Source organism: Ochotona curzoniae, unplaced genomic scaffold, assembly GCF_017591425.1.
Source record: "Ochotona curzoniae isolate NIBS_2020 unplaced genomic scaffold, NIBS_Ocur_1.0 scaffold_1037, whole genome shotgun sequence".
NCBI lineage: Eukaryota > Metazoa > Chordata > Mammalia > Lagomorpha > Ochotonidae > Ochotona > Ochotona curzoniae.
The window spans coordinates 33,052,994-33,075,940 of record NW_024467083.1 but is presented as its reverse complement, the minus strand read 5'-3'; the positions used below and the strand labels follow the sequence as shown (position 1 = coordinate 33,075,940).

Genomic DNA, 22,947 nt, shown 5'->3' with positions numbered 1-22,947 from the left:
GCCCAGGTAGTGCCTCAGAGCTTGCTTCCTCCCGCTCCCCGGGAGCCTGGCAGGTGTGGTGGTGCAGACCACGGGCATCCAGGGCTCCTTTTCCAGGCCTTTTTCGTGGACACATTCTGAGCACCTGTCATTTAAAACCTTGCCAGGCAGCGAGTCCCCACTGGGAAACCATGGAAGGGGGCACAGGGGCTGGGGGGTTGACAGGGCAGTGGAGAGGCTGCTTGGAATGCCCACTTCCCTCATTGGAGTGCCTGGATGCCACTCCCAGCTCAGCTTCTGGTGGCAGCTTCTTGCTGACGAGCTAGCAGGCGATGGCTCAAGTATCTGGTTCCTTGCACAGCCACCTGGCTGAGCCAGCTGGAGTTCCAGGTTGCTGGCACTGGCCCGGCCCAGCCCCTGGCCGCTGGAGACGTTTGGGGAATGACGCAGTGGATGAAAGATGTGCCTCTGATGTTGCAGGAGGTAAAAATCAAATGAATGAAAAAAATAAAAACCTGGTAGTGTTGTGGTGGTGGGGGAGCCATGAAGCCTCGTGACTTGCTGGGTGGCAGGGTCTCTGGACACCCTCCTTGCTGTTGTTGTGTTCTGAGCAGCTCACCTGGTTTGGCTCATGGCGTGGCCCCAGTGAACAAGAGCAACCCAACCACCTTCCTGAACTACGACTCAGTTTTTTATCAGTAGAAATGGGAACTTTTTCATCTGATCCCCAGAGCCGCCCACACGGCATAGGCCCTCTGGAAATGGTCTGGGCAGGGAAGAGGTGCGGGGAAGGCAAGGTGCCAGAATTGCCATTCATTCCCTGCAGCACAGCAGGGTTGTGTGAGGAGCTGGAGAACCACCCGCACCCCCAGGCGTCCGCAGGGGCTGCTGGTGTGTGGCCTGGAGGCAGGAAGGAACTGCTGGGGCCCCGGCCCACTGCTTGGATGGCAAAGGCTCGGCCAGTGCTAGACTAGTATCAGTTGGAAGAGGCCTCGCCCAGTGTCCAGACACACAGGGGTTCAGGGAGAGAAAGAGAGAGGCGGGACCTACACGTGCCAGCGGCCTCCCAGGTGGCCGGGGAGCAGGTGAGGAGCAAGCGATGTGTCCATGGTGTCCATGGTGTCAAAGGTCACTCTGTTCTCAGGGATTGTGCTTATAGCACGGGTGCAGGTGCATGTGTGTCGCGTGTAGAGTATGTGCTCTGTGTATGTGTGTGTGTGTGTGTGTGCTATGGTTTACACCAGAGCTCCTGTCACCAAGGAGCTGATGGCTTGCATTGGAAGCAGGGGAGAAGAGACTGCATGCAACAGAAAGAGACAACTGTGTTCCCAGAGAGACATACTTACGGTCAGGGGGCTGCGGGCCGGGATGCCAATGTGGGACCAGAGCACAGGAGCAGAGGTGGGAGGGCCGGAGCAGCAGGACCTACGCTGGGCACTGTAGTAGGGCTGGACACACAGTAGGTCCTCCGGAAATGGAAGGAGGTAGCTGGCAAGGCCCTCCAGGCAGCATGCTTAGGCAAAGAGCACAGACAACCCCCACTCGCCACCCACAAATCCATGGCCAACTGGTGACCTTGACCGAATCTCTCCTCCTCCCTCTCCCCTTCCCTCCCTCTCTCCCTCTTCCCTTTCTTCTTCCCTCCCACCCTCTCACCCTCCCTCCTTCTCTCCCTCTCCTCTTCCTTCTTCTCTTCCCCCCTTCCTCTCCCTCCTCCCGTCCTTCATCTTCCTCTCCCTCCCTTTATTCCCCCTTCCTCTCTCTCCCCCTCCCTCTTTCCCTCCCTGTATGGTTTTAAGAACACAATGATCCTTCCCACTCTCCTTCCTCCTCCCTTGGTTGTTTTTCTTTTTTTGATTTTTTTACTATGACATACTTCCGGGTATCTTTATAGCCACAAGCTTACCCCTCCACTAAGTAAAATAATTCATCAAGTAATAAGGATTTCCTCAGAAATAAACAACAATCAAACCTCAGGGTGCCCACTTCACTCAGATACATTACAGTTCTTGTACTCTCTCTATTGATTATCGTAGATCAGGAAACACATAGGACATTTGTCTTTCGGGACTGGCTTATTGCACTCAGCATAACGATCTCCACCTGCATTCATTTTGTTGTGAAAAACAGGATTTTGTTCTTTTTAATGGCTGCATAGTATTTCATCATGTATATACATCACAGCCTCTTTATTCAGTTATCAGCTGGTGGATGTCTGGGTTGGTTTCATATCTTAGCTATAAATGTGGGTGGTTCTCTCACGTGCAGTTCCCTTTTCCTTGGGTACATTCCCAGGAGCAGGATGCTGGGGTCATATGATGTCTGAGGACTCTCCTTTCCATTCTCTATAAGGATTCATAAGCTTTTCTCGTACTTGCTTGATGAGGATGGAGCAGCAGACCCTCCCCAGCCCACCTTCCAGAGCTGCCTGGAGGTGCCACGAGGTGTTTTATCTGAAAGCAATGGGGAGACCAGAAAGTGCCATGCAGATGCGGCTTTTTTAAATTCTTAGAGTGCTGATGAACTAGGTAAGGACACAGCAACTGCTGGTCCTGGGTGGGCTACTCAACTTCCCAGCCCACAGCTGCCGTTGACCAGCTGGGATCTGTGGAACAATGTGGCTGATATTTAAAAAAAATATATTTTAGAGGCCTGTGTTGTGGTGCGGTGGGTAAAGCTGCTACCTGTGACTCCAGCATACCCTATGGGTGCCATTCTAGTCCCAGCTGCTGTTCTGCTGATCTGCTTCCACTAGTGACCTGAGAAAGTGCAGAGGATGGATGGCTCAAGTGTTTGCACCCATGTGGAAGATCCAGAAGAAGTTCCTGGGTTCTGGTTTTTGGTCTGGCGCAGTCCTGGCTGTTGCAGCCATCTAGAGAGTGAATTAACAGATGGAAGATCTTGCTCTCTCTCTATGTCTCCCTTCCTGTCTGTAACTCTGATTTGCAAATAAATAAATTTTAAAAGGGATTTATTTGAGAAGCAAGGAAACAGAGAGGGTGTGAGCTCCCATGGTCGGATTCATTCTCCACATGTTCAAAGTTGGAGTCAGGGATCTCAGGGCGGGTCTCCCAAGTGGGTGGTAGGAACTCAGTCACTTAAGCCACCACTCCTGCCTCGCAGGGTCTGCCTTAGCAGGGAGTTGGAGCCAGGAGCTGGAACCAGGACACAATCCCAAGTAACTGCACATTGAGTGTGGGCGTCTTAACCACTAGGCGAAACACCTGCTCCAGAGTGGACCATTGGGTACTATCCCTGGAAGGTTAAAGGTAGCCCTAAAACACCACAGAGCTTTCCAGAAAACCCACATCCACCCATCCATGGTCCCACCCACCCATCTACCATTCGTCTACCCACACACTCATCCACCGTCCATCCATCTGTTTACCCATGCACTCATCCACCCATCCAGCCACCTACTCATCCATCCATCCATCCACTCACTCACGCATCCACCTCCCACCCACCCACCCACCCACCCATCCATCCACTCCCATGTCCATCAATCCACTATCCATTCACCTGCCCGTCTGAGAAGCCTAACATGAGCATGTGCATAGCCAGTCATGTTGCTCAGTGCTTGGATTTCCCCTTTCTGTTCTCAAGGGTACACCATGTGTGGGAAAGACAGCAGATCAACCACGAATCATTACCTTTCCTGAACCTGTTTCCAGCCAATTGTACCTTTTGGGGACAGCACATTCCATGGACCATAGATTATGGCATTTTAAAGTTGCTATCTTAGAAATCACCTCTTCTCCTTCAACGATTTTCCTGATAGGCGCATTTACTTTTTTTGTTGTGAAAAGGGCCGTGACTTTGTCTGACCCGCCTCTAAATGACCTCTTGCAGTTCTCCAGTCCAGTCAGTTCTGTTCAACACATGGAGCCAGGCTTACTATTTATTTTGCACCTTGCATGGCACAGCTGCAGATCATGTCACCAGGAAAACACCACTCTGTCCTCTGGGAGGGTGCTCTCTTGGGCAAAGGCAAAGACGGCCGTGCTACCGACCAGAGATGGATCCCTGGCTAAGGTATGGGGCAAGCAGAAAAGTACCCACCTACCCCACGGGGGTCAGGGGAGGTTTCTTAGAAAGAAGAGCTGTGGACTTCCAGTGCAAAGGGGAACATAGGGGTGAAAGTGTCAGGGAAGGGTGTACCTGGAGGAAGGAGTACCTGGAAGAAGGAGTACCTGGAGGAAGGAGTGGACTGAGCGAGGGCACGGAGCTGTGACAGGTTGACAGGTGACCTGTGAGAGGCTGGCGAGGCTGGGACCTTAACAGGGAGGTGGTGTGCATGAGGCTGGGAGGAGGGCACAGCTGTGGCGAGGGCCACCCCAGCTGACATGCCCTTGGCTTCCATCTTGACAGCCTGCAGAGGACTAATGCGTCTTTTACCTAACGGAGGTGTAGGGAGCTGCCACTCCTTCCTCCAGGAAGCCTCCTCTGACTGCCCTGGCCTTCAGAGGGTTTCGGAGGGTTGACTCTGTGAGTCGTGTGGTAGGGTCATGAAGAAACAGGAAGACTGATTTCTGCCCATCTGGTCTAGGGACACAGAGCCTGAGCTTGGCAGCTGTGTGGATGTGGGTCTAAGTCCAGCTATTCCCCCTGGCGACTAGTTGGTAATTGTAGGGCAAGACCTTTTTTTTTAATTTAAAAAAGTTATTTATTTATTTAGGGCAAGACTTTTAAAGGATTTTCTGAGTTTTACTTTTTATTTTTAAAAAAAATTTATTTTATTTTTATTGGAAAGGCAGTTATACAGAGAGGAGAAACAGAGAGGAAGATCTTCCGTCCGATGATTCACTCCCCAAGTGAGCGCAATGGCCGATGCTATGTTGATCCGAAGCCAGGAGCCTCTTCCGGGTCTCCCACGTGGGTGCAGGGTCCTAAAGCTTTGGGCCGTCCTCGACTGCTTTCCTGGGCCACAGGCAGGGAGCTGGAAGGGAAGCGGGACTGCCGGGATAGAACCGGCACCCATATGGGATCCCGGGCGTGCAAGGCGAAGACCTTAACCACTGCGCCACCGCGCTGGGCCCCTGAGTTTTACTTTTTAAAGTGTATTTGAAATACAGAGAGTGAGCAAGAGAGAAATCTTCCATCTATCCAGTCACTCCCTGATTGGCTGCAACAGCAAGGGCTGGAACACACTGAAGCCAAGAATCAGGAGTGTCTTTAAGGTCTCGCACACAGATGCAGGGGCTCAAGACCTTGGGCCATCCTCCACTGCTTTCCAAGGTATGTTAGCAGGGAGCTGAATGGGCAAGTGGAACAGATGGGATTCAGGTCAACAGCCAGAGGGGATACTGGTACCATAGGCAGCAGCTTTACCTGCTGTGCTACAACACCAGCCCTACAAATGGTGTCTGAGTTGCTGGACCAAACACCTGCCCCACTCGTTGCAGGTAGGTTTTCTAAGGCCTCCATGTTCTCCTCTGTAAAAGGGATGATGGCTCCCATGTAGTTGTGGTTGGTTGTAGCCGAGGCTTAGGGGAAGCCTCGGGTGCTTTCTGATAATGGGTGCTGAATATGGCATTGGTGGAGGGGAGGGGCGATTTTGGGTCTGCAAATCAGGGTGGAAAAGCTGAAGTCATCGGCCCCCCATGTTGGAGCGGTTCCCAGCCAACTCAGTTCCCAGGGACCAAGACCTTGGCCTGTGCTGCCTCACTGGAGCCCAGGAAATCAAAGGCCTTGGGGGCTTGGCAGCTGCCCCCAAGGTCCCGCAGTGAGCAAATGGCACTGTTGACGCAGGTGAGAGGGTGGGAGGAGAGTGCTGGCCTGGCTGGTGTGTGGAAGGGGGCGGTGGGCCCATGGCCAGAGAGGACCATGGATGCTGCTGCAGCCATGTGTGGTGTGTGGCCGACAGCCCACATTTGCGATCTGCCCCCTGTGCTGACTTCTGGCCGTGTCTGGCTTGCAGCTCTCCGTGTGGACTTGGGGACAGACATGTCCCGAGGGCTGTCACGAGCTGTGCAGTCAGTCTAAGGCAAAGCACAGAGGGGCTCAGGGCTGTGTGTACAAGGTGTGGGGGAGGGGTCAGGACAGGCACAAGCATCAAGTCTCCCCGCAAGCCTCTGAAGATAGGACCCCCATTGCTTCCATTTTGAAGAGTAGGGAGTCAAGGATCGGGGTGGGGAATCGAGTTGTCTCTGGTCACACAGCTATCCCAGGGCACTAGCCTGGCCCTGGCTCCAGCATCCATGCTCCACCCAGGGGCACCGACCTCCTCCTGCTTGAGGGAGGAGGTAGCTGTGATGAGGGGGCGTGAGCTTCAGCCCATGTGGTCCTTAGCTGCAGCTGCATCTCAGCCAGCTCTCCTCCCAGGCGGCCCCTTTGGGTTATTTGGCACTAGCAGGAGGACCAGCCGAGGCAGGAGGTAGACCCTGGGTGGTGGCGGTAGAGGTGGAGGGTGGGTAGAGAAGGAGAGGGGGCTGCAGTGAGCACAGAAGTGCCCAGGCCGTGGAGTCTCTACCTCTAAGCGGAGTTTTCACAGTCCAGGAAGCTAAATCCAGCACCGGACACAAATGCTGACAGCTCACCTCGGCTAACGACGTATTAATGCTAATTTATGAGGAAATCATGAAGCCCACATTTGTGATCTGGAGCCTTGAACCAAAGGGGAGGCAGGGAATCAGGACGACAGAAAGGGAGATCGAGTGTGTGTGGCCTTTGGGAGATCTGGGGAGGGGCCCAGGCTTGCACTGTGTGTGTGTGTGTGGGGGGGGTGACTCCATCACTGGAGACGGTCAATCAACATCAACTGAACTGCACATTGGGACAGGTGCTTCCAGAGCTCGGTGGGTGAGTGTGCATGAGTCGGGGGTGCTCATGCTATGTCCACGTGCACACACACACACACACACACATACACACGAGGCATCCAAATCCATGTTTCTATGTGTGTGCATGGCTTGCCCCCCTTCCCTCTTCCATCTAGGGGAAGCACTGGATAGAGACCAGGGGGTGATGGGGGACTCCAGGACCGGACAGGGAGACACCTGCCACTTACAACCAACCCTGGGATAGGTGGGGAAGGTCCTCTTCTCTGATCGCTGAGGTTAAAAATGGAAACACACCCGAGTCTTGCCCCATCCCTTTGGAACCCCGCTGTGCACACAGTGGGAGCTTGATAAATACTTGATGGTGATGATTCTGCACCTGGGAGGCCAGCAGCTGTTCCTAGCTGACTCTTGGGGCTCCCTGGGAGCAAATCAGGCCAGAAGGACCCTGTTAGGGGGAGGGGTGTCTCTTCCTGCCAGATTTTGGCGACCCCACCTCCAGCAGCTGGGGGCGGGGGCTGGGCCATGGTCCACTGTGTACATCTTGCCTTGAGGAGTCTGCTTTTTCCTAGACATCTTCTCTTTGGCTCTTTTCTACCCATTTCTTCAGTGATATTTGTTGAATGACTACTTTGCGCTGAACCGCTAGGTGAGAGCATAGGAGAGATAGTGGCACAGACTGAAGTCAAGTCAGCACGTTTGACCACAAGCTGGACAACATCTGGCAAACTCCTCAGGCTTGAGCGTTGTATTAAAAAAAAAAAAAAAGATAGTGTTTCATCTGTAAGAGGATAATGGTGACATCATTTTCATAGGGCGGATGTGAGGGTTGGAAGTCACAGGCACCTGCTTGCATGCATCGCAAGCACCCTGTCGGGTTTTATCCACCCAGCTTCTGCAGGAGTGGATTCCTTGGCGACCCTGACCTGTGATCTCCTGAGTAAAGTGGGCACGCACTGCTCAGCTCCTTGGGTGCCTGCCTGTAGGGTCTACCTACCTGGATGACACGTGTGCCACTGCCGAGTGGATGCTGCCATTAATATAACCGGTCTTTCCTCATCCCAGGGCACAGCACCCCTTCCTTAGGAAAGACCCTCTGTGCCTCCTTCTCACCGCCCTCCCCGAGTGTGCATCCCTGACCGCCGGGGGGCTCCGCCAGGCGACTCCGCCAGGGGCTGGGGGAGGTGTCGAGGAATAGAAACTACATGTCCCAGGCTTCATTGCGGCGGCCATGGGGGGCCGGGCCGAGGGCGGCAAGTCCCTCCCCTGGGGGAGGGGCCCAGGAGGGGGCGGGGCCAGGAGGTGGTTGGAGAGTCAAGCCAAGCCAATGAGAGCAGCTGCTAATAAGTGGGCGTGGCTTACGCTATAACAGTGGCAGGAGGAGGAGAGCAAAGCTACCGAGCCAGCGAGGAGTGAAGCAGAGCCCGGCCTCACGCGCGCTGGAGGACCACCTCTTGCGAGCCAGAGTTCTTTCCCCTTCTTCTCGCCCTGCTCCCCTCCTGCCCTGCCCTGCCGGCCCACTACGATGCATTCTTGAGTGGCAACGTCTGGACTCCAGGCAGCCCCAGAGAAGCGAAGCAAGCCCAGGAGAGAGAGAGAGAGAGAGAAAGAGAGAGAGATTGAGGACTGGAGCCGAGACACAGTGGTGGCGGAGCTTGGATGCCTGGCTTTCTTTGAGGACATCTTTGGAGTGAGGGTGGCTTTGGGGTGGGGGGTTGTGCTGCAGGGAAACCAGCCAGGCCCCAAGATGGACACTTCTGGGCACTTCCATGACTCCGGGGTGGGAGACCTGGATGAAGACCCCAAGTGCCCCTGTCCATCTTCTGGAGATGAACAGCAGCAGCAGCAGCAGCAACAGCAGCAACTGTCCCCGCCACCGCCTGCGCCCCCAGCAGCCCCCCAGCAGCCCCCGGGACCCTCGCTGCAACCCCAGCCGTCTCAGGTCCAGCAGCAGCAGTCACCGCAGCAGCCGCCAGCACCACCACCACCACCACCGCCGCCGTCGCATCCCTTGTCTCAGCTCACTCAACTCCAGAGCCAGCCCGTCCACCCCGGCCTGCTGCACTCCTCTCCCACGGCTTTCAAGGCCCCCCCTTCGGCCAACTCCACTGCCACCCTCCACCCTTCCTCCAGGCAAGGCAGCCAGCTCAATCTCAATGACCACTTGCTTGGCCACTCTCCAAGTTCCACAGCCACAAGTGTGCCTGGTGGAGGCAGCCGGCACCGGCAGGCCAGCCCCCTGGTGCACCGGAGGGACAGCAACCCCTTCACGGAGATTGCCATGAGCTCCTGCAAGTACAGCGGCGGGGTCATGAAACCCCTCAGCCGCCTGAGCGCCTCCCGGAGGAACCTCATTGAGGCTGAGCCCGAGGGTCAACCCCTGCAACTTCTCAGCCCCAGCAGCCCCCCGGAGATCATCATCTCCTCCCGGGAGGACAACCATGCCCAGCAAACCCTGCTCCACCACCCCAACGCCACCCACAACCACCAGCATGCCGGCCCCACTGCTGGCAGCACCACCTTCCCCAAAGCCAACAAGCGGAAAAACCAAAACATTGGCTATAAGCTGGGACACAGGAGGGCCCTGTTTGAAAAGAGGAAGAGACTGAGCGACTATGCTCTGATTTTTGGGATGTTTGGAATTGTTGTTATGGTGATAGAGACCGAGCTCTCTTGGGGTTTGTACTCAAAGGTAGGGACCCTGGCTTCTCTTTATACCTTGAACAAAAGGCATATGTAGGTAGCAAGAGGGAGAGAGAGAGAGAGAGGAGGTGGTGGTGGTGGGAGCGGCATTGGCTCAGTTAAATTGAACACTCTCTCTTAACTTCCCCATGGTTTCCCATCTGGATCCTGGGAGAATTCATTCCTCGCCTCCTTCTGGTTGGGGCGGGGGGTGGGGTGGGGAGGGACATCCCCATACACCGTGTCTGTAGGGACGGTGACAGAACCCCTTTCTGAGAAACCACTTTTCCTCCTGGCTCACTTGTACTGAAGCATAACCCAGCAGCTTAACGCATCAATTAATTACACGCGGCCTTGACGTGCTTGCCAGTTCCCGGCGACTTCCCCCTGCCTGTCCCCTGCTCCCTACTCCACTCCATTTTCTCCAGGATGAAAAAGAAATAGATGTCTGGCTGGAGGGTGGGGGGATTCCAAGCCATTGCCCTAGGTTCCTTCCCTTCCTGCCTGTCTTCTCCCTCTTCCCAAGTTTTCTATTTCCTCTCTTCTTCCTGGATGAAGCAAGCAAGCCAGGGAGCCCCAAGTGTCTGGGGGTGGAAACCCAGGTGGAGGAAATGAGCGGTCCATTTCCCTCGGGGAAGAGACTCGGTACAGACCTGGCGCTGCCTTGTAAACATGCTAGGATAAAAATGGCTACAGGTGTTACCCCGGCCGAGCAGATGGGCGCCGTCTTGGCATGGGCAGGAGGGGTTGGTGGGAGGGGAGCGCCCTCCTTGAGGTGGGATGGCAGGGCTTCCCCCGCATGCCTGCTCCCCCAGCTCAGTCCTGGCTCTCCCTCCCACCCCAGTACCTTCTCAGGATAAATAAAGATGAGGGAGTGTGTGTGCGTGCGTGTATGTGAGTGTGACACACAGAAAGAGAGCGTGAGAACCCAGGTGGAGAGCGGCAGGCACTGGCTGTAGGGGGAGACTGGCCCCTCCGCTCCAGTCTGTTAGTGCAGCCCCAGGATGACCAGGGATGCCGGGCTTCCCTTCCAGAGGGAGTGCAGATGATGGAAGGTGGGTTTCCGTGAGTGTGATGCTTGCCGGGAGCCCTCCCGTTGTGAGCTGGATGGCTTGGAGACCTGCGGAATCACAGGACAAGTGGCCTTTGCGTGTGTGCATGTGTGTGTGTGTGTGTGTGTGTGTGTGTGTGTGTGTGTACACGCATGTGGCTTGTTGCTTGGCTTTCTCTATTTATTTGTCATTTGGGGCAGGGGCTGGTGGGGTTGGCCGGCGGGTAGCAGGGAGGGATTCAGCTGTTGAGGTTTCAAATAGAGCTTGTTCAGGCTGGGCGCAGCTGCCGCGAGGCTGTCACATTCCTTGTTGAAATCCAGCCGCAAAAACCTGGGAGGTGCTGATCGGATTTCCCCCATTCCCAGCATCTCACTGGAACCCTGGGCATGGGCAGGGCGGGGCGGGCCAGGCGGGAGACCCGCGGAGCGGAACACGGGTTTTCCAGGCGGGGAGGATCCTCCAAGGGTCTTCCACTGCCTGGAGGAGGAGGGGGCTGTCCCAGCTGGGGGGTGGGGGAAGGGCGGGCAGAAGCGCGGGGGTTTCCCCCGGCAGCCCAGCTCACTTAGTCATTCCCTATAATGAGAGCTGTTGTGCCGGCGGCCGCCTTCTCAGAACGGGCGCTCCTGAGAGTGTCCAGTCATCCCCCGGGGTATCGAGTGCTGGGGGCACAACAGGGAAGGGATGACAGCACCACCTGCAACTGCAGGGGTCCCCATGCTCACAGTGCTTGGGAAGCAACGCTTCTTGCAGGTGGGGGCAGGGAGTGGAGCAGGGCATGTGAGATTCCTTGGGGCTTCCGTCTAGCTCACTGCTGGACAGGTGTTACCTCTGATGGAATACTTGGGCAAAGTCTTTCCCCAAGGCTGGGAGAGGACAATTCCACATAAACCAAGGGCCTAGGCCACCACGGTACTGGCATCCCCATTTGCCCAGCACCATCAGGTGAGGTGGCCACCTCCTGTGCGCCTTGCTCCAGGGCTCCCTTGCTCACCTATGGGTCTGTGATTTGAGTCATCCACTTGCTTGGGTGTTACCTGGGGTGGGGGTCTTCCACATGCCAGGTCCTGTGGACATAGGCTGGGGAAAGTCCAGCCCTGCCATTCTCAGCTATGTGATTGTGGACAAACCTTGTAGCATCTGCAAAGCTTGGCTCCTGAGCTGTCCAGTGAGAAGTGCATTAGCCGAGGGTCGGGAACCCCCCCATCTCCACCCCAAACTACCACACTTGGTTCTGCTGTGATTGGAATCAGTGATGGTGACTGGGGAGAGGAAAAGGAGCAGCTTGTGCCTCTGTGCCCTAACTCTAGGCCTGCCTGGGGCCTTGACAGATTGCGACTAGGACTTGACAGTGGAGTGAGAAGTCCTGTATGTTGGAAGGCAGGGTTGGGTCTCAGCAGTGACCTTCCTGGGGCCATGGATCTGACCCAGTGGAGATAAGCATCTGTTCCCCAGCCTCCTGGAGGCCTCAGACTTGGTGGCTGTTGAGTTTGGGTCAGAAGGGAAAGAGTTGCCAGCTGGGAGAACGCAGGGACAGGTGGCCCATGGGAAGAACTTGGTGTGCCAGCTTGGTGTTATTCACCCGTCTGGAGGTGACAGCAGGCACCATGTCAGGCTGGGTAAGTCTGCCTGCATGCTGGCAGTTCCCACTCCAAGCCTCCCCTACCTCCGCTGGGGGATAGGGAGGGCCTTGACTCTCCCCCAGCCATGGGAGACCACTATTGCCCTTGGGTTTCCCAGCAGCTGCCTGAAGGCTTCCTCTTATTCCCCAGGCTGGTGGCCTGTCACTGAGGAGCCTACCCACACTCTTGAGAAGGAGCGTAGTGTCCCCTGAGCGTGCATGCAAAATTTAGGCAGCACGGAGCCTGGTGTGAGCACCATTCCGGCTCCCACCCTCATGTGCTGTAGGCCATGGTAGTACTGAAGGTAGGAAGGGGGCCGGAGTAGGAGGTTGGGGCTGGCTTCCCAAAGTGACTCAGAGGAGAGTGGTTCAGTGTAGGTTTAGGCCTGGGCTGTGGGCACAGGTAGAGGGATGCCATAGGGGACTCCTGGGTTCTCCCTAGCTGAGTGTGGTTTGAAACAAGTGTATTTGGCTTGCAGGCTCAGACGCTGGGAGGTGCAGGGCAGGACTGGGCTTGGGACCCTGCCTGTGGGTACCACTAGGCATGGAGCCAGGAGGCTCGCTGTTCTCTTCTGGGACACTTCCCCATGGTTATGTCCTTGCCCTACATGTTCTTTCCTGTTGCCCTTCCATGTTAGGCTGCTGTTTCTGGCCACTCGCCAGTGGGCCTTATGTCCCAAGGACCTCAGGTGTCGGGCTGGGTGGGTGTGCCCTCTCCCCTCAAGCTGCGTTGGTCAGAATGGGAGTTTGGCAACTCCCCTCTCTTCTGCAGGCTCCAATCACTAGCACCTCTGCCTCAAGACCCACATGTAGACACCTGCCAGGCACAGCCCATGCTCCATGTGCCTTCCTTGTGTCCTGCCAGCTTCCTCCTCCCCTCTGCCCCTCCCTGCCTCCATGATCTGCTTCTGGGATAAGCCAGGTATAGACAGCGGAGCTGGTGTGAAGGTGTTGGCTGTTTCTGGGGAGCTGTTCTCCTCTCATTGTCCTGCTTCTGAGTGTCTGGTGGGAGGCCACATCCCTTACAGAGGCTGGTGTCCGTCAGGGCCAGCTTGGTGCCCATCTCTTTGATGACCCGAGAGAGGCCAGTGAACTGCCCCCTCAAGTCCCCTGGTCAAATCAGTTTTGAAGATCTTTTTAAAAGATTTATTACATTTTGTTGGAAAGGCAGATTTTACAGAGAGGAGAGACACAGAGATCTTCTGTCAGCTTTTTTACTCCCTAAATGGCCACAGTGGCCAGAGCTCAGCTGATCTGAAGCCAGGAGCTTCTTCTGGTCTCTCACCTGGGTGCAGGGTCCCAGGGCTTTAGGCCATCCTCCGCTGCTTTCCCATGCACATAAGTAAGAAGCTGGATGGGAAGTGGAGCATATGAGATGCCAGAGTCCTGGGTGACGACTTAACATGCTATGCTCTAATGCTGGTGCCTCCCATTTCATTTGAACTTTGCCCCTCTCTGAAGCAAGACAGACCCCTTTCCAGGGACTCTCCCTGTGAGATGAGCTACTGGGTCTGAGCCACAGGTGGTTGGAGCCTGAGCCTGCTAGTGGGTGACTAGGCTGTGGGTGGGAGCCGGAGTGCTAGCCAGCTGCCCAGAGGAGGCGAGTGCTGCTCTTCTCCCTGTGAACAAGCAGGTGGCTGCTGATTCATTAGGCATGTGGATGGACAGTATGCAGATGTGCCAGGTGTCCGTGGCCCCAAGGGCCCAGTGCCCATGAACCACACACTCCTTGGTGGGGCACACATTACTTATAACTCTCCCCAGCCAGGGTGCTGGCATCCCTGGCTGGGCACTCGTCTCCTGCCCTGGGTTCATTCGGAAGCTGTGGGGTAGCCATGGGTCCCCCTGAGTCACCTCCCAGGAAGAGGGTTTTAGGAGGCTGTCAACGGAAGAACCACTTTTCAAGATACCAGATAAAGCCAGCCAGAATGGAAGGACAGTACAGGGAGCTGTGTAGTGAATGGGGAACCTGGGGAGGAACAGAGAATCAGAAGGGAGAGTGTAGGCTCTGTGACGATTATTGGTGTAACACAGAGGAGAAAATGTGTGGGCTGTGTGTGGGCATGCACACATGCGTGTGTATACATACATGTACGTGTGTACCTATGTCTGCATGTATTTCTGCATATGTGTGTGCCCCTCAGTGTGTATGCATGTGTGTACTTATATACATGTGGGTGCCCAGGTGTGGCTATGTATTTGTACATGTGTGTGCCTGCATGTGCAGCTGCATGTGTGCCACTGTGTGCCCGAGTGTTTGTACAAATGTGTGTCCATGCGTGTCTGTGTGTGTGCATGTATCCGTGTGTTTGCACGTGTGTATGTGTGGTGGGGGTGGCTGTGTGCTGTGGAACACCACACTTACTCAGCTCTGTGACAGGCAGATCAGCATGTTCATTCGTAGCTGCTTTTTCTTCTCTTTCTTTCAAAACCCCAATGGGAGTGAGTGCGAGAGAAAAGCAAGCCACCTATTCCTCTTGAAATAATGAGTGTGGGGGATTCTAAGACTGCGCTGTTCTCAGGCGCCGTGGGGAGGAACATTCTAGTGCCTGTTCTGGTGAAGAGAGCCTGGAGGAGGCTGATGGTTGTGGATACCCCTCCCCCACCATACTGCTGTTCTTCCCCTACCCTCCCATCCTCTGCCAGGAGCTCAACTGGAATCTGGGAAACAGGAGGTCAAAGTGTGTGTGTGTGGCGAGGGTGCTGGGATATTGACCACACTGCTTTTGCTCTGTACCCAGGGGACTGGAGTGTTGGGATGCTCAGGCAGGGAAGGTGTGTGCTGATCAGCACCTGACAGGCCAGGCCGTTGCTGCTGGTAGGGGGTCAGCACTGAGACCAGAGTTACAGCCCCTTGGGTTACCAGGTTTAGCCCTTTCCCTTGCTTGCAGCCGTTGGATAAATGGCTTATTCTCTTCACAGAGTCACATCAAGGCTTATGGCTCTGAGACTTCTTGATGCAAATGTTGACATGGAGAGATGGGCAGTGAAGCTCTCGGTGAGCTGCACAGCGAGGGGAACAGGTGCAGGTGGTTAGAGCAGAAGTGTTGGGACACTGGCCAGGGCAGCGGTGGGCCCATGGTGGATGGAACCTCCGGAAGGTTCTAGAACTCCTGGGTTCAGATGCAGTTATTGACGAGCTGGGAGTAGGGGGAAGGGTCTGGTGATCATGCCCTTGAAGGGTTCATTGGATGTGGAGAGAGCTGACAGGAACCCCAAACCTGCTGCTCTCCTATCATCCTTCACTTCTTACTAAGTTCTCTTACTACCCTCACCAGCCCTCACTATGAGGTCCCTCGCTAGGGGTGCTACTCACATTTGACACAGCATTTGCATGCCTCTTGTCTCACTTGGTCCCCGACAGTGGCCCCAGGAGTCTTCACCACCAATTGATTCTCATGTATGGGAAAGCTGAACTGCATTCTTGTGTCTTATCCAGTGCCTTTCTAGAGGGAAGGTTCTAGAACAGTGTTTGTCCCAGGATAGAAGGTTCTAGAACAAGAGCTCAGCTTTCCTAGGGCATAGCTGATCTCCAGTTCCAAATCCCATCATGCTGCTCTGTTGGAATCTGAGTTCTAGAATGTTCTAAAATATTCTGCTTCACCCTAATGTCCCAGACTTCCTTGCTTTTGCTTCCTGGCTTTGTTTTGCTCTGGCAGCTCTGCTGTCAGTCTGTGGACCCAGCTTTGCTTTGAAGGCAATTCAAGGAGGTGTTTTTACCTCTTGCTTCTGGCTCCCATGTGCTCTTGGTCCTTCTGCTTGCCTTTCTGGGCCTCTAGAGTTGAACTCGAACTCCTTTCTTGCCCCAAGGCTTTAATGTAGCCTGACTCCAGATCTTGCTGTACCCCAGGACAGGTGGCTGTGGCCCCCTGGACTCCTGTTCTTGCAGGGTGCCAGGTGATCACCCACTACCTGAAGCTGGGCTGGTTTGAGGTGTTGGTACTCGGGAGCCTGAGGAGCTGGGGGAGAGAAGAGGGTGGAGGGGGGTTGGGAGGGTATCTTGGCCACCCTGCCACTGGCCTGTGCAGAGGCCAGAAAGGGGAGACGGAGCAGGTCACTGGGGCTGCGTCTCATCCTGAGATGTTCTCAGCTGGAAACACTCATGGTCAAGGTCAAGGATATGGTGTGGACTTGATGATGTGTGGCTGGCCGCTGGACCTGCACTCAGGCCCTGGATTCCTGGTGTTTTTTCTGCAGAGGCGGTCTTCACTGGGCCAGGTGGCCTGATGTGAATAGTTAAGCACTTGGGTGACCATGTCCTTGTGAGCTCATGAGTTGAACACTTTGGGAAGTGGAGTCATAGGTGATGGCTTAACCTGCTATGCTACAGTGCTGAATGTTGAATTGTGCCCTTGGGACTTGTGACTCCCTTGGGTGGTAAACCATGCAGGCTTGTTTCTGGATGGGTCTCAAGGGGGTGGGGCAGCAGGTTGCTCCCTGGAAGGTGAACCCTGGGCCATGACAAAGCACATCTGGAGCTTTCTTAACCCTACGAGGCTCAGTTGCCCTACACTCAGAGCCAGCAGGCTGAGACCTGGACATAGCTTATTGTGTGTGGACCTGCACATAAGACAGGTGGAAGCAGAACAAAAATAAACCCCTGGGGCCAGGCCAGAAGTCAAGAGGCCTGGAGGGAGGTCAGAGAACACACGATGACCAGGCAGAAAGAGGCAGGAAGAGCAGGGCCTGGGGAGACAACTGCCTGGTGTAGGGGTGGCTGGGTATGAGAGCGGCCATGAAAAAAGAAGTCCCCCACTTGCCTGGCATGTCGTTAGGAGAACACTTTTTTTTTTGTTTTGTTTTGTTTTGTTCATGAGACAGGGTGCTTTCTGGAATTCAGAAAGTCCTTTCTGCCCTTTTTGCCTAGCTTTGAGTCCCGGGCTGGTGGTAGTTGATAACTTTCCCAGCCGGGTGCCAGGGGGCCACAAAGAGGAAGAGGTATGCTGGGGACCTGGGTCTTGCCCCACAGAGAAGCCATTTTTCGTTCCCTCTGAAGGCCTGGTAGCAGGTAGAGTGAGCTGTGTTCTGAGCAGATCCTTGCCGATATGAAATGAACAGTATGCAAATGATGTGTGAAATAATATGCAAATTGACATCTGTGATTTTTTTTTTTTGAGTCATCTTGTTGGGGCGTTTTCCTTAAAGGATGAGAGTGGGGCTCACTGTCACGTGAGTGGGAGAGCCAGCTCGCAGGGGCTGCGTGAGCAGGTACCGCCCTCTTGGAGCTCCCAGGTCGCTCCCTGCCAGCTCTGCACTAGAGCTGTGCCAAGCGCACAGTGGGGCAGGGGCTGCCCAGCAGACTGTACCACTTGTCCTTGCTAAGCTGCAGGTAGCCATGACCTGAGGGAGGGTTTGTTGGGGAGATGGGATGAGTCTGCCCCAACTCACCCCAAAATGTTGGGTGACTATTGGACTTGGACTTCAACAACTCTGTGGGTCTTTGTAAGTTCCGGATCCCGACTGAGCTTCCCTAACCTGGTGAGATTTACACTTGATAGTGACCAGTATGTGGCTGCCAGGGGCAAATGGCCATCCCAGGCTATTGACATATGGCCGCTCCTCTCTGTGTCTTTTTGGCATGCCAGCAGTGCTTTCTGCCAAGTCCTTTATCTTATAAGAAGTTGGGACTCAGCTATTTTCCTCCCTGGCCGCTTCTGGTGGGTCAGAGGTTGGCTGTTGCACATGGGAATGTCTGGAGCAGCTGGCAAAGGGAAGGACACAGGGTAGAGGTGTTGCTTGGGGTCAGGCCACCATCTTTGCAGGGGCTGAGTTGGATGGCCTAGGAGGGATGGTTCAAGGGAGGCAGTATCTGCCCCTTGTGTAGTGCCATGCTGTTGGTCCTGAATGGCTAACAAGGTGTGCCCTAAGGCCTGGTGACTTGCCCAAGACTGCCCAGTCTCATGAGTGGCAAAGGCACAGCGAGCATCCAGGATGCCTGGGCTATAGGGCTGCAGGTGGCAGTGATGACGCCTTCTCCCTTGTGGAGGTGGGACTGTGCAGTTAATGAGAGAGGACACGGGTACATGCCAGCACTGGTGGCATTGACCTCGCCCCACAACTCTAAAGATTGTAGGTGTGGGCTTAATTGTCAACACCCAGGAGGTTGGAGTGAGCCCTGGCTGGTCCCCTCTGTGCAGGTCCCATGTCTCTGGCCCTCATCTGGCTGTGCTGCAGTTGCTGCAGGTGCTCAGACCTTCTGCCCCTTCAGTCCTCAGCAGGTTCCTCTTGTTTCTCCTAGGCCCCCAATTTCCCCACCTCACCACACCCCAAGTCCCAGGTCTCAAGTTGCTAGCTATGGCAGTTGGCTTGCTCTCTTTCTGTTTCCCTTCTTACTTCCCTAAATGTGTCCCAGATGTCTGCTGTGTGACAGGCCCTATACTAGGTTCTGGGAGTTCAAAGAGCTTGTGTTTTTAAGAGCTCCAGCCTGCCACGGGACCCTCTTCAGCCACTTGTATTGGTTTCTGCTGTCTCTTGAAGAAGCTACAGCTTTCAACATAGACTTGGGTGCAAATCTGGGCAGTTGAGCTGGGTGATCTGTAACAGCAGCCTGCACATCTGGAAGGTCGCATTTTACTTCCTCTCACTGCGGGTGCAGGTGAGGATTTAGTGTGGGCTGCAGTGGAGGGCTTGCCCTGGTGGTTCTCCCCTCCCTCCTGAGAGTTCAGTGCCCTTGGGGTCACCCGAGGCCCTCTGTAGCTGGGACCTGCTGCTCCAGGCCCTGATCTTGGGTTTGGTTCTGCCCAGATGCCTTCCCCCATTCCTGGGAAGTCTTGGTGCTGAGTGAGTGGGAGGGCAATTTGGCCTCAAACTACCAGGCTGGGTCCTGGCCTTCTGCCAGGAATGGGAAGATGCCTTAAGGGTGCAATGAAGCTTATGTGAGCTGAAAGCCAGCCCGGGATGGAGGCTGGGTCGCCAGGGTTTCTTTGTGGGTGGATGGCACGGTGTACCATGCCCGTCCCCCGCAGCTTAGAAAATGCATTGCTCTCGTAAAATGGAAATGACTTTTCATGAAAAAGACTCTAAAGGCATACAGAACGTTACTTGAGGGTGGGAGGATGGGACAGGTGGAGCAGGGGAAGGGTTAGAGATCTGTTTAAGGGCCTATGTGTGTGCTTCTCCACCTTGTCTCAGTAAAAGCCCCTTATAGTGCCAGCAGGGGCTCTGATCACGTCCATCCCGCAGACGGCAGCCTGAAGCTTGGTCAGGCTGGGGTACCTGCTCAGGGCAGGAAACAGTGGAGTTGGAGTTTGCTGCTGTGCTATTGATGGCTTTCCCCTCCTGGACAGGGCCCTTGCTTGCTTTCCAAGATTTGCTTATTTATTTAAGACAGAAAGAGAGAGAGAGAGAGACAGAGAGAGAGAATGAACTAGTTAGTTCATAAACTAGGAGCTCTATTCAGGTCTCCTACATGAGTGGCAGGGACCACAAGCACTTGATCCATCTTCTGCTGTTTTCCCAGGGGCATTAGCAGGGAGTTGGATTGGAAGTATAGCAGCCAGGATTTGAACAGGTACCCTTATAGGGCATCAGTCTCACAGGCAATGGCTTTACCAGCTGTGCCACAGTGCCAGTCCCTAGATGTGTGGTTTTATTTTTATTTTTTTTAAAGATTTATTTATTTTTATTGGAAAGTCAGATATAAAGAGAGGAGGAGAGATAGAGAGGAAGATCCGTCTGCTGATTCACTCCTCAACCGGCCTCAAAGGCTGAAACTGAGCCAATCTGACACCAGGAGCCAGGAGCTACTTCTGGGTCTCCCACACAGGTGCAGGGTCCCAAGGCTTTGGCCATCCAAGACTGCTTTTCCAGGCCACAAGCAGGGAGCTGGGAGGGAAGTGGAACAGCCAGAATATGAACCGGCTCAGATATGGGATCCCGGTGCATGCAAGGCAAGGACTTTAGCCACTAGGCTACTGTGCTGGTCCCTGGATGTGGGTTTTGCAGGACACAAAGCCACACAGGGGCTAGCTCAGGGGCCTGTGTCTGTGTCTGCCCTGTGTCTCCCAGGGTCTGGCTTGCTTTCAGTCCTCCTCTCGGCTCTCTGTCTCCCACGTTTCTTACATGTGCGTGGGCAGTGCAGCCTGGTGTGGGGAAAATGGGCCTCAGCGCTGGACAGGGCTGAGTTGTAGGACTGGCTGCATCGCTAGCTTTGATTCTTTGTGTGGGTTTGTTAGCCTGATTGTTGGGGTCCTTGTCACGTGGTGGGTGGGACATGTTATGTGGTTTTTGGTCTGTGCTGAACACTGAGCTGGTGGTGGGTGAAGAGGAAAGCCTTGTATGGTTCCCAGGCCTCTCTTTTGTCATCTGGGGAATGACATGACAGGGGTCAAGAGGCTGTGACGCTGATGATGATGATGTTGATGATGATGCTGGCTTGTGAGCAGGCATGGGCTGGCTAGGCTGGGGTCTGTGGCAAAGAAGGGGTGGGACTTCTCTTTTCATCCTAAAGGTGAAAATCACAGCTTAGTGGATTTTCTTACTCTTGGAGACAGGAGAGAGAGAGAGAGAGAGAGAGGTCCTTCTGGCCAGGTGCCCTGCCTGCTACCGCCACCCCACGGGGCAGGCTGGCCCTTGGCAGGAGGTTGGTGTCTCCCGAGTCTTCCTAGCAGCGGGGATTTAATTACTGTAATGGAAGTGGCCAGGGAGGCCTTCTGGCCTGGGGAAGCACATTTGTGTTCTCATTGGGAAGGGAAGGAAATAGAACTATAGAACTTCCCTGAGGTACCCAAGGCCATGGGGCTGTCCTGAGGGTAGGGGAGCGGGCGTGGGTAGCAGTGGGGAGCTCTGTCCCCCAGCAACATCTGTGATCACATGTCCCTGCCCGGCCTGGCCTGTCTGTCTCTGCTTCCCCAAGTGATGCTGCTGACAGTATGGCCTGCCCTTCGAGGCCCACAAGCCTTGCACCTGTGCTGTGTATGCCCAGCATCACCTTTGGAAGTCCAAGCAGAAGTTAGGTGACTGCATCCCTCTAATAGATCCTTACCCAACACCTCTTAGGCACCAGCCTGTTGTGCTGGACCCCAGGGGAGGCCATAGAAAATTCATCCTTGAAGAATTTACCTTTCAGTAGGTAGACCCTAGCTTATACTGCAGAAGTCACACACTCATGTTCAGTTGGTCGTTGGGGTCTGTGGACCTTGCATCTGGGGATTGAAAACGCATCTCTACATGCACATAGCAGGTGCGTGCAGACTGATGGTGCATGGACCCTGTTTGGGTCTTTATTCCCCAGACAAGGCAATGTAGCAAGAAGTTCTGTAGCACTAGCATGGTGGGAAGTAAGTCATCCATAGAGGACCCCAGGTGCACAGGAAGACAGGTGTAGGTTCTGTGCAGGTGCAATGCTACTTTATATCTGGGACTTGAGCACCTGCAGCTCTTGGGAACCTGGTACCCACCCCTCAGCCCCCAAGTGACAGTGGGTGGGGAGACTTGTCAGGTGAAGGAGCTGAGTGCTATGAAGGGAAGCAGAGCTGAGATGGGAAGACGGGTCTTCTGATGGGCCCGGGACAGCTTTGCTGGGATGTTTGACGAGAGGCCTACGGCTAGTGAGGGTAGGAAAATAGCAGTAGGAAGGCCTTGTGTTGGGATTGTGCCTGGCTGGGCCTAGGTGATACTGTTAGGGAGGGATAGAATGGGGGCCACTGCTGTCCATTTTTAAAGATTTGTTCATTTTTTAAAAGGCAGAATTAGAGAAAGAGTTGTCTTTCATCTACTGATTTACTCCCCTAATGGGTGTGATGGCCTGGCTTGGGCCAGGCAGGATCCAAGAGCCCCTTCCCTGTCTGTGAGGGCTTGGGCTATCCACCACTGCTTTCCCAGGTGTATTAACTGGAAGCTAGATCAGAAGCAGAGCAGCTGGGATTTAACCTGCCCCCATTTGGCATGCCAGTGTTGTAGATAGCAGCTTTATCTGCTATACCTCAGTGCCAGCTCCTCAGGGAGATATTTGATGCTTTGGTTTTCTTTCTAAATCCTTGGGGTTCAGAGTATAGCTTACCCTTCCAGCACATTGGTGTCAGATAATAAATCTCCCTAGAAAACACCTATTTGCAGTTAGGATTCTTGACATGTACCATTAAACAGAGCAGGCTCACACCTGCAAGCGGTGCATGGTAGCCTTAAAAGTTTCCAGGAAGGGAATAAATACAATGTCAGGTTGTACATCCAAGCAAGCGTGCATCTGAGCATGCTGGTACAGTTGTACTGGGCACGGTTGTGGGTAGGAACTCAGGGCCAGTGTGGACTGAACTGGCAGGTGAAGAGGATGGCATGACCACCTTTCTGGGGTATCCCAGGTCTGCTAGACAGTTAGCCTACCTGTTGAGTGTGGAGTGGGGGGTCGTGGCGCCTGACTTAGTACTGTTTTATGAAGTCACACTGACACACAACCATGTCAGCTCATGTTGCCTTGCTTCTGTGTCTGAGATCAGAAACCCTGTGTGTGTGTCCCTGGGCTATAGGGAGAGGGTACAGAGGAAGCATCTGTTGAGAGTTTCCTCCCGTTTGAGAGACTTGGAATCTGATGGTCAGGGCATCTTCCCCCATGGGAAGGGAGAGGCATTTTACTCCAGGGGGTCAGATAGCCAGATCTGGGCTGCGAACTTGCTGGGTGTTTGATTGTTGCAACAGAGGGAGGGCACCTATAGGCATGCTACCTGGTGGGTAGTGGTCAGGGATGCCCCTTAGGGCAATTAGTTAGCCAACCCCAAGGTCAACAATGTGCTGCTTGGGAAGGCTTGCCAGCTGTGATGAGGGTACAGGAACAGCCAAAGGGACACCACTAGGCTTCTGATACCCTCTTTCCCAAGGGATGGTCTCAGTATTCCCTGGGACC

The 22,947-nt window shown here is 54.5% G+C and overlaps 1 protein-coding gene across 2 annotated transcripts in view; it reads left to right on the top strand.

Moving 5' to 3' along the window:
- The first annotated feature begins 8,157 nt into the window (after positions 1 to 8,157).
- Positions 8,158 to 22,947, top strand: part of KCNN3 (potassium calcium-activated channel subfamily N member 3) — a 149,366-nt gene continuing 134,576 nt past the window's right edge. The window contains exon 1 of one of the 2 annotated variants that reach the window (XM_040998555.1): positions 8,158 to 9,450. In XM_040998555.1, the coding sequence (XP_040854489.1) occupies positions 8,506 to 9,450 (945 nt within the window). In that variant the 5' untranslated portion in view covers positions 8,158 to 8,505. The remainder of the gene's footprint in view (positions 9,451 to 22,947) is intronic. The other variant, XM_040998554.1, reaches the window with a different exon arrangement.